This window comes from Papaver somniferum, unplaced genomic scaffold, assembly GCF_003573695.1.
Source record: "Papaver somniferum cultivar HN1 unplaced genomic scaffold, ASM357369v1 unplaced-scaffold_133, whole genome shotgun sequence".
Lineage (NCBI taxonomy): Eukaryota > Viridiplantae > Streptophyta > Magnoliopsida > Ranunculales > Papaveraceae > Papaver > Papaver somniferum.
The window spans coordinates 250,285-262,129 of record NW_020622492.1 but is presented as its reverse complement, the minus strand read 5'-3'; the positions used below and the strand labels follow the sequence as shown (position 1 = coordinate 262,129).

Here is an 11,845-nt window from a genome sequence, read left to right as displayed (position 1 = left end):
AGAAGGATAAGCAACTAGAGGGCGGAAGCACGTCACACGCGCAACCTACTTTGAAGGAAATGCAGAAAGAATTGGAGGAACACATCCGCAGGGAGAGAGAGTTGAGAAGGTTGCTGAAAGAAGCTAGCAACGAGCAAAGTGCCAAGGAAGTCCTAGAGAACTCCGAGGATAAAGGAGAGGATCACAGTATGATGACGCAGGAGGCGATGGCCAAAATTTTCGAAACGAACTACAAAGTGGTAAAACAGAACAATTATGATTTTATGGCAAACCCGTACACCCCTGAGGTCGTGGACTATCAATATCCAGAAGATTATACTTCACCAAAGTTCAAAGTGTACGATAGACAAGGGAACGCGCGAGAACATTTTAGCCGATTCATCGCTTCTATGAACGATCGAGCCTCTGATGGGAAATTATGCCTAAGAGAGTTCCCGAAGTCGTTGACTGAGACGAAATTCTCTTGGTATGATAACCTAAAGCCCGGAAGCATCAACTCATGGACGGACCTGTCCACACACTTCCTGAGAAAGTTTTAGTCCGCAAAAAGGAAAGTCACGACCATCGACTTGAGTAAATGTAACCAGCGGTTAGCGGAAGACATAGGGAAGTATATCACTCGGTTTTGTCATTTCGCGCTGGATTGCCATGAGGACGTTAAAGAAGATACACTAGTGGATATCTACATACGCAGGATGATACCATGTTTCAAGAAAATCCTAGTGAACTTCCGATTCATAACCTTCGTCGAGCTGGAAGAAGCGGCAGCAAGAATCGTCGAATGCGTTGAAGAGAGCAACTCGGATTATGTATGGCGCAACGCAGTCAATACTGTCTCAACAACATCAAGGAACACCCGCGCAAACAACAACCAAGAAGGCTGGAGCGCGCAAACAAATCAGTCATACAGGGATCAACCGCTTCCTCCCTCATTTCCTTGTAGTAAAGAACAGATCATCGGGCTCCTAGAACAGTGGGTGGCGAACAAAGAAATTCAGTTGCCTCTAACAAGGGAGAACCCCAACGATATCCAAAAGAGAAATGCCAGGTACTGTCACCTCCATCGAAGAGTACAGCATCCCACGGTCAACTGTTATGACCTAATAAGAATATTTCAGAAGAAACTAGAAGCGGGCGAAATCGAAATGGGAGATTCCAAGGGAGGAAAAACAACTCAAAATCAGGTTATGATGCTTTCTCATGACCCCAGCGGAGATGAATGGAAACCATGGGAGGAAAAGTATGAAGAAGCATGCGAGATCGCCATGGAGGGTCGCGCATTTACAAATACAGACGACGTCTCTAGCAAATTCACGACACGGTGTTGGATCAGCAGTTTTTCGACTCGCTAGGTTTCAGCGAAGATCAAAGCATAGAAGTCGCCAAAGCTATAGCAGCGACTGCAGCGGGAAAGCCCTATGATTCCCTCCTAAAAGAATCTATCGTATTCACGGACGATGATATTTGCTACCCGGGAGAGCACCTCAGACCCCTGTATCTGACCGCGTATATTGATAAGATCCCTTTGAAGAGGGCCTTCGTAGATGTGGGGATCTCTAAATTTAATCTCTACATACACGCTAGACTTTCTCGGAGTACAGCAGTCGGCAATCAAAATGCGAACCACAACGGTGAAAGGATTTGGAGGACATACTCAGAAGGACATCGGGATCGTCCATTTGGTTATGAAGATTGGTCCCATTCGTGGGCTTACCCCTTACTTGTACTAGAAGACGACATGACGTTCCATGTACTGCTAGGATGAGGGTGGTTACTCAATCATAAAGTGGTAGCGTCAACGTACCACCAGTGTGTCAAGACTAACATAGGAGGAAGGAAATTTTGGATACCATCCACGAGCCACCCCTTTGACCCGGAATAAGCTTACATGGCAGATGCGGTTTTTTATGATTTGGATAAGGAGGTGGATGAAATCCCAGAGGTGAAACTTACCACGCTACCAAAATGGAGTGAGGAAGAGAAGACGGAGCCAACCAAGTCAGTCTTCAGCCCGTACAAAATGACGTTCCCATAGGAAAGAAAGCGGAAATACGAAGATCAACCTAGGTTCCAGCGTTTCTCAAGACCAGATGGGGGGCACGTGTACCGCTTATAGCAATTAACCGAGGGAGCGTCTACAAACACGCAAAACTTTGACACACCCGATGTAGAGGCCCCCTCAGACGATCAAAACCTAAGCGAGCTATCATACAATAAAATTGATGATGAAGAATTACGGGAGATACTTAACGCGAGCACACAGTTTATAGAAGAACGGGCACCTAAAGACTCACCATGGATGACGTAGAAGAAATTAACATCAGAACACAAAATGATAAGTGACAGATCATGATCAACAAAAGCTTGGACGCGGAAGAAAGGGAAGCATTGATCGCCTTGCTCATGAAATACATAGATGTTTTCGCTTACGATTATGACGAAATGACGGGTCTAGATAGCAGCCTCATAGCTCATAACATTGGAGTGTCTCCTGAATTCCAGCCGATAAAACAAAGAAGTACAGAGTTCCCAAGGACTACCGCTCTCGCAATAAAGGCAGAAGTGGAATGTTTGTTGAAAGCCAAGTTCATCAAACCAATCCAGCACCCGACATGGTTAGCCAACATCGTCCCAGTGGTGAAGAAGAATGGAAATATCCGATGTTGCGTAGACTGTAGGGATCTCAATCGGTCATGTCTCAAAGATGATTTCCCACTACCCAACATCGACTTAACGTTGGACGCGAATGGAGGCAAGACATGCTTCTCTTTCATGGATGGGTTTAATGGATATAACCAAATAAAGATGGCCGAGGAAGATGCAAAGAAGACTGCTTTCCAAACTCCATATGGGAATTTCTACTGCGTTGTGATGCCCTTCGGGCTAAAAAACGCCGGTGACACGTACCAGCGCGCCATGACATCCATATTCCACGATCTACTGCATCATATGGTAGAGGTATATGTGGACGACATCGTAGTTAAGACCTCAGATACCGAGAGCCACGAATCTCACCTAAAGACGGCCTTCGAAAGATGTAGGAAGTACCAACTCAAAATGAACCCGCTCAAGTGCGCCTTTGGGGTAACATCTGGAAAATTCTTGGGATTCATTGTAATCGATGAAGGGATTCAGGTGGATCCAAGTAAGGTCGAGGATATTATGACTATGATACCACCAACTAATGCCAAAGAGCTCCAGGAGTTTATATGACGGGTATCTTATATACGGTGTTTCGCGCCCGGTTTGGCTCATATAATGTCGGCGTTCTTGCCCTTACTAAGGAAAGGGACCATCTTCAAATGGGAGGAAACTCAACATGTTAAAACAATGCCTCGTCAGCCCCCAAGTTCTCAAACCACCAATAAAAGGAGTGCCTCTTTACTTATACACGGCGTTCACGAGCTCAGCCATATGGGCAGTCCTGGCACAAGATATGGGAGGAAACGAATTATCACCCATCTACTACGTGAGTCGGGTTTTAAGAGACGCAGAATTGAGATACCCACGAGTGGAACAAGCATGCCTATCTCTCATCTACGCAACACAGAAACTAAGGCCGTATCTTCTGACGCATAAGACGATCGTTGTAAACGCGACAAACCCCATAGCTTACCTCGCCTCTAAGCCTGTCCTGACTGGGATAACAACCCGATGGATGTTGGGTTGTTGCAGCTATTAGAGTTCGAACTCGATTATCAGCAACCTAAAAGAGTACGAGGGTAAGCGATCGCTGACCTAATGGCTATGTTTCCTGGAGAAGGAGATGACGAGATTCACGACCTGGTGTCGGGAGAGGTCGCTGCCGCCGATATTAACAAGCCTTGGACCATGTTTTTTGATGGTTCGTCATATGATACCTTCGGAGGAGCGGGAGTAGTGTTCAAAGCACCACAAGGAGAATTTATCTCATATTCATTCAAGTTGGATTTCCCCTGCAGTAATAATGTCGCCGAATATGAAGCTTTGATCCTAGGGATCAAAATGGCGAATGAGCTTGGCTTGATAAAAGGTGACTCGAGGTTGGTAACTTACCAAGTCAACGGGGATTTCCATGTCAAAGAGCCACATTTAGCTCCATATCGAGCAGAGGCTCAAAACCAGATAAGTCAGATAGGGTCGACCCTAGATCATACGGGCAGAGGCAAGAATAAACATGCAGATGCCTTGGAAACACTAGCTAGCAAGATGAAACTAAATGATAAGGAAGAGCGTACGGTAACATTTAGGAGGAAGGAGCTTCCCATCACCTGGAAAGAAGACATGGCCTTCGAAGAGGCAGATGATTGGAGGCGGACTTACATCGATGATCTGACCAAAACAGAAGAGGATCGTGTAATACCTACTCGAACTCTGAAACAATTTTTATTGATCCAAGGAGCTCTTTACTATCGAACAACAGGGGGATATCTTTCCAGGTGTGTAAATAAGAGAGAAGCGGAAAAAATACTCCAGGAACTACACGCGACGACATGTGGGAAAACTGCAGCAGTTCACCTCTACAGAAAGCTTCATAGGAGAGGGCTATACTGGCCTAGTATAGAAGCGCAAGCAGCGTCCCTCCAAGACATTTGCGCTGATTGCCAAGCCCCGCCACAACCCGCCGAGGTATGCACAGTCGACGGGGTAGATTGGAGACAACCGTATATGGATTTCATCCAAAACTGAAAATTACCCAGTGAAAGGCAGGCGACCCTAAAAATCCAAAAGAAAGCGGCGCGTTTTTTCATACATGAGGGGATCCTCTACCACATAAGCTATAGTAACGCTATGTTAAGGTGATTATCGGACGAGGAGGCCGCTGAAGTAATGACTCGGTCCTATAATATAGAACATCAAGGAATGCAGAAGTTGTTTCTACAGCTCTATGAAGGCGGGTTTTACTGGCCCACTATGGAAAGTGATACCGCAGAACATGTGAGAAGATGCCTCAACTGCCAAACACGCGGAGACCTAATCAGAACACCCCACACCCTGCTGCATAGCGTGGTAACACCATGGACGTTCCACAGTTGGGTTTTAGACATTATAGGGCGGATCAACCCGATGTCCTCGAAGCGCCACAAGTACATAATAACCTCCACCGAGTACACCACGAAATGGGTCGAGTACCTCTCAAAGACTATGCCAGGGAAACTATTGCAACATTTATCAAAGAATACATTATTTGCAGATTTGGCAGGCCCATGATTATCAGGGCGGATAATGCAAATTCGTTCGTAAACAAGGACATAATAGATTTGCTACGCCAATATAATGTGAGGCTTCATACGTCAAACCCCTACTATCCTCAAGGGAACGGGAAAGCCGAGGCAAGCAATAAGACGCTCATCCGGATCTTGAGCAGGACAGTGGAGGACCACCACAGAGAGTGGAATGAGCAGCTCTTTCTCGTGGTATGGGCATACATAATCTCGAAACGAAGTTCCACGGGGGAATCACCATATTCTCTGGTCTATGGGGAGGACGCGATATTTCCGGAAGAGATTGCAATTTCATCCGCGAGGGTAGCAATGGATAGTCATACGATACCAGACGAAGTAGGCCGCTTTTCCCATTTAGATACAATGAAAGAGAGGAGATCCCGGGAAAAATGGTTTGCTGAGGCGTATAGGAAGCGCACAGCAAATTATTATAATCAGAATGTAAAGGAAAGGATATTTGAGGTAGACGATTTGGTCCTTAAGATCGCTCCTCATGTGCAAAGAAATGCTAGTGCAGGAAAATTCGCCGCAAACTGGGAAGGATTTTTCAGAGTAAGGAAGGTAGTAGAAAGCGGGTATTACAAGCTCAGACACATGAATGACACAAAGGTTAAGTCACCGATCAATGGTAAATGGCTAAAGAAGTTTTATGCATAAACAGATCAATATAAAAACTCTCGTTTCGAATAAAAGACAACTTTTGATATATGATTTGTAACATCTACAAAGGTCGCGGGGACGCCAATGACACCCTATCGACTGGAAAAAGGCCGCGGGAATGCCAATGGCGCCAGATCGGCTGAAAAATTTACTAAAGGTTGCAGGAATTCCAATGGTGCCTGATCGACTGACAAAAGGTTGCGGGAATGCCAATGGCGCCCGATCGACTGGAAAAAGGCTGCGGGAATGCCAATGGCGCCCGATCGGCTGACAAATTTACTAAAGGTTGCAGGAATGCCAATGATGCCTGATCGACTGACAAAAGGTTGCGGGAATGCCAATGGCGCCCTATCGACTGACAAAAGGCTGCGGGAATTCCAATGGCACCCGATCAGCTGGCAAATTTACTAAAGGTTGCAGGAATACCAATGGCGCCTGATAGACTAACAAAAGTTTGCGGGAATACCAATGGCGCCCGATCGACTGACAAAAGGCTGCGGGAATGCCAATGGCACCCGATCAGATGACAAATTTACTAAGGTTGCAGGAATGCCAATGGCGCCTGATCAACTGACAAAAGGTTACGGGAATGCCAATGGCGCCCGATCGACTGATAAAAGGCTACGGGAATGCCAATGTCGCCCTATCGTCTGAAAAATTTACAAAATATTACGGGAATACTAATGGCGCCCGATCGACTAACGCAAGGCCACGGGAATTCCAATGGCACCCGACTGGATGACAAATTTATTAAAAGATGCAGGAGCACCGACGGCACCTGATTAATCAATTGAAAGACCACGAGAATGTCAATGGCACATGATTAACCAATTTAACATATGCATCCCGCCCTCCCAATCCCCATTGAGAAAAACGAAGGGGGGAGTAGGCGCGTTTAACATACATCCCGCCCTCCCAACCCCCATTGAGAAAAACGAAGGGTTGAGTTGGCGTGTTTAACATACATCCCGTCCTCAGGTTCCCCATCAAGTAAAAAAAAGAGGGGAAGGTAGGCGCATTCAACATACATCCCGCCCTCCCAGTTCCCTATTGAGAAAAACATAGGGGGAGTAGGCGCGTTTAACATATGTTCCGCCCTCCCAACCCCCATTGAGAAAAATGAAGGAGGGAGTAGGCGCGTTTAACATACATCCCACCCTCCGGATCCCCATCAAAAAAAGGAGGGAGAGTAGGCGCGTTTAACATACATCCCGCCCTTCCAGTTCTCTGTTGAGGAAAACAGAGGGGAGAGTAGGCGTGTTTAACATACATTCCTCCCTCCCAACCCCCATTGAGAAAAACAAAGGGGGGAGTAGGCACGTTTAACATACATCCCGCTCTCCCAAACCCTATTGAGAAAAACGAAGGGGGGAGTAGGCGCGTTTAACATACATCCCGTCCTCCGGATCCCCATCAAGTAAAAAAAGAGGGGAGAGTAGGCGCGTTTAACATACATCCAGCCCTCCCAGTTCCCTGTTGAGAAAAAGAGAGGGGGAGTAGGTGCGTTTAACATATATTCCGCCCTCCCAACCCCCATCGAGAAAAACGAAGGGGGGAGTAGGCGCGTTTAACATACATCCCGCCCTCCGGATCCCCATCAAAAAAAAGGGGGAGAGTAGGCGCGTTTAACATACATCCCTCCCTCCCAGTTCCCTGTGGAGGAAAACAGAGGGGGGAGTCGTTCAACATACATTCTGCCCTTCCAACCCCCATTGAGAAAAACGAAGGAGGGATTAGGCGCGTTTAACATACAGCCCGACCCCCGGATCCCCATCAAATAAAAAAGAGGGGAGAGTAGGCGCGTTTAACATACATCCCTCCCTCCCAGTCCCCTGTTAAGAAAAACAGAGAGGGAATAGGCGCGTTTAACATACATCCCTCCCTCCCAACCCCCATTGAGAAAAACGAAGGGGGGAGTAGGCGCGTTTAACATACATCCCGCCCTCCCAATCCCCGCTAAAAAAAATGGGGGAGAGAGGGTAAATACGCTTTATCACAAGTTCCTACCCAGTGTCCTTGTTAAAAGGGGGGATGGAATAAGCATATCCTTAATTAAACCCTCACAAAGAGGGGGAGAGAAGGAAAACAGACGGAGTGAAATACACTATATAGAATAAATAACCGAGTACAAAGGAAATCTAAAAAAAAAAACTAATTAAACCAACGACAACAAGTCGTCTGTCATTCATTCATTATCTGATAGTAACACGCGACAACGAGCAATGTCTGCATCTACGGGATGCACCATTAAGAGCGCTTCCTCACGCTGATCAATAGCAGTAGCCAACGCATAATCGGCTTCATCATCCAATTCAGCAAGCTCCATTATTTCTCTGGGAACCTTTGATCTACGAGCAGCGGCTAGCATTTCCTCTCGATCATGATAAATCGTGCGCATCTTGTCCACGTGCACCACTCGAGAAGCCAATAACATATCTACATCCCCCCTCAGAAGGAGCAAACGCCTCAATTCACTAGGAATATCAAAGGAGCGAACAAGCGCGGAAACCGCTGCAAGGTTTAAAGTACACCCGCGCAAGTGAGGGAAAGCCCGCTCAGAGATAGACATACGACAGTCAGCTATGGATTGATCTATACTTGCCGTCATAACAACGGACTCTTCAAATAGCTAATCGGCAGCTTGAAGGATCTCAATCGTCTCGTCTAATGCGCGTAGGATTTGGACATACACTCGCCCCTTCGCCCGAACCCTTTCAGCCATCTGGAATGTATCGTATTGATCAGAAAATTGGGTTAGTTTGGCATCCCTGTTTATCTCCCTCCGCGCCTTAAGCGCTTCAATATCCTCTTTTACTAACAAAAGCCTCGCGAGTTCCTTCTTCTTGTATCGAAGGTCAACCAGCGAGGGTATTGGTGCCAACGAAAGAACGTAACCATGAAGAACATATGCCATTTAGAACAAAAGAACGAAGCAGACAAGTTGGAGCTTAAAGAAGCCAATATTGCATTTTTATAAAGAATCATGAAAGTATGAACGATCACAACGACCACAAAAACCATGGTTGACACGTGGACAACATTGAAGGGGGGGCCTTATCTCGAGAAACCGCGTCTTTGGAAAATCGGTACCTTCACAATTTCAAACCCCAAAATTCTAGAGAAATACTAAAAAAAAGAAGGGAGAAGCAACAACAAAAAAAATATAATAATAATAAATAATAATAATTTAGTCTGCCAATAATGGACGGTAGCGAGAAATATCCACGTCCAGAGCCTCCATCATCAAGCGACTGTCGCTGACTTGTGTGTCGTCCAAGCGCAAATCTTGATCAGCCACGTGAACTCGCTTAATAATTTCCTGAATGATCTTATCCTCGGCCCCATCCCCTTGGGAAAGTGAAAGGGTGTCCTCATGTTCATCATATTCTCTGCGTGTTTTGTTCCGGTGGAACGAACGAAGGGTCCATAACATTCCTGCTTCCTCCCTTAGAACTAGCAGACGAGCTAGTTTGTCCTCAATGTAAGGATGAGGTACAAGCAAAGTGGTCGCTGTTAAGACCAAAGTGTGATGGAGGAGTGGCCGTATCACTCGGTTGGAAATCCAGAGGTGACAATCTGAAATAGCCCGGTCTATTATGGCCACCATCGCAAAGGAATCTGCATACAACTGATTAGTCGCGCCATGTGCGGTAGCAGCATCATCGAGAGCGTGTTGAGTCTCTGGCGACACACAACCCGATGGTTCCGTGATAAACTACAATTGGTATTAGATTCTCATCCTAGAACCTGTCACCATGGCTACCAAAGAAAAGCTTCAGAAGATTTCTCTTAGAGCACTGCTCGGTTGAACCCACTAGCGTTGGTATGTCAAGTTAATTGTCAAATTTAGTTTCCAAAATTCATTCTTTATTTAGCATACTAAAGATAGTTTCAGACTAGATTAGGTCTAAGAAGTTGAATCGAAGCTATCCTTAAATGATGAAGATTGAAGACTACAAGAAGACATCAACAAGTACTTCATCAACAAAGGTATGTGATTGATTTCATTTGGATTCTTGTTCAATTCTACCTTTCTAATCTATCAAGATATATGCTCACTCTATGGAACAATTCCGATGACGGTAAATGTACATTTATGTATATATACTTGAGGTTATTTGATTCATGACTTTGGAGACAATAACCTTTATCCTTATAAAGAATCTCACGTTATAGTGAATGAGCTTATGAATCCAACGAGCCAAGAATCACTCAATTCCGAGTTATAACAATGAAGTTATGAGTGATTTATTAAAGTAACAATTATAAGTGTTGTTGTAATTGTTACAGTTCGTTAGTAGGAAACAGTCCATGGACTGTTTGTAACAGTACACGGACTTAGGCCCAATTACATGACTAAAAGGAATTTTTGGTCAAGCTGGTGATGTTTCCTTATCTAGGCAAGTCAGCTATTAATCCAAACATCTTTGATTATCATATTAAAGTGTTTGTGATTCCTTCTGAATTTAATTTGTGATTTATTCACAAAAATACAATTTTCTAAATTAATTATTTATTTAATTATTTTGGCAAGAGTTGTAACTTAGGAAAGACTCTCATATTTAGGAGAGTCTTGAGAAAGGAAAATAGCTTTGCTTAGCTTCCAAGCTATTGTTCACTATAAATAAAGGGTTCGTGAGTTTACACATTTTTCATCCCCTTTTGGAAAATTGGCGTAAGCTTTGCAGGTTGTTTCCATGTCTTCTGTTCTTCGTGAACAAGAGTGGGATAAAAGTCTTTGTATTTGGGATCACAAAGCCGAGTTGGATTTAATCTTCGTGATTGATCACACAACTTGTAATCTAGGTTTCTCACCTCTGGTCTATTCTAAATTTTTCTCTTATGATATAAAACCATTCAAGAGTTGTTGATCATAAACCCTAGGTTTTGATAGATTTCAGTTTCCGATCGTATACCAATACTTGTTAGTCGAAATCGTAGACTAGAAAGAAAATATTCTTTTGAGGCATCTCGTAAAAATCCTTGAGAAGTTTTAAACAAGACATCTCTAGATTTATTCTAGTTGTTCTTGTGGTAGAATAATTAGGTTTTTCTTCCTTTATTGAAGAGTATAATAATCCCTAATCTACACGTTTGTTTTGATATTACTTTTACCTAGTAATTGTTTTTATCAAAATAAACACAAGATTTTTAAAACCTTGATTTACATCTAAAGGGAAATCAAATCGGTGTTTTGTGCAAACAAAATATCAAATCGTATCAATCGTGTTGGTGTATCTTCTAAAGAGAACCTTGGATTCTTCTAGAAGATTTGTGTGAAAAATTTCTACAGAAAATCGGTATTCTTCTAGGATTTCTACAAGTGCTGAAGAAGGTATTTCCGAATAGGTAGTAGGAAATTGGTGTAACATCTTATAATCAGTGTGTGTTTATTTTGGACTAAGTCCCGAGGTTTTTCTGCATTTGCGGTTTCCTCGTTAACAAAATCCGGGTGTCTGTGTTATTTCTTTTCCGTATTATATTTTATTTATATAATAGAAATATCACAGGTTGTGCGTTAAGATCAATCAGTTCTTGTATCCGGCCTTTGGGTTGTTGAGTGAATTGATTGACACTTGAATATTGGTATTTGGTACCGTTCAAGTTCATCCTCTTGTATTCAATCGGGCTCGCGAATTCCTATTTTTTGATTGCGGATTGAATCAAGAGATAGAGATATAAAACTCTTTGATATACTTTTTATAGATTGAGTCTAATTGTCTAGTTGATTCTCTTGAAAGTATATTGGAGTTTGTCTATTCAGATTTCCAAATGAGATATTTGGTGTGGTTGTTAGACCCCCGCTTTTTCAATTGGTATCAGAGTAGGCGAACACGCTAAGACCTCATAAGTCTGTGTTTGTAGCAATCTGATTCTATGGACAAAGGTGCTATCTCTATAAACGTACCTCCAATCTTCGATGACACGAACTATTTATGGTGGAAAATTGCAATGCGTTCTTTCATTCAAGCGCGAGATTT

At 43.9% G+C, this 11,845-nt stretch overlaps 1 protein-coding gene across 1 annotated transcript; it reads left to right on the top strand.

Annotated features, from left to right (window-relative positions):
• The first annotated feature begins 4,997 nt into the window (after window positions 1–4,997).
• Window positions 4,998–5,861, top strand: LOC113333786. The gene has a single exon (XM_026580191.1). It carries the CDS (start codon window positions 4,998–5,000, stop codon window positions 5,859–5,861), a length of 864 nt encoding a protein of 287 aa, XP_026435976.1.
• The last annotated feature ends 5,984 nt before the right edge of the window (window positions 5,862–11,845 follow it).

Bases quoted from the DNA above. Each gene is read 5' to 3' on its own strand.
- LOC113333786 (XM_026580191.1), top strand. From the start codon at position 4,998: ATGGACGTTCCACAGTTGGGTTTTAGACATTATAGGGCGGATCAACCC.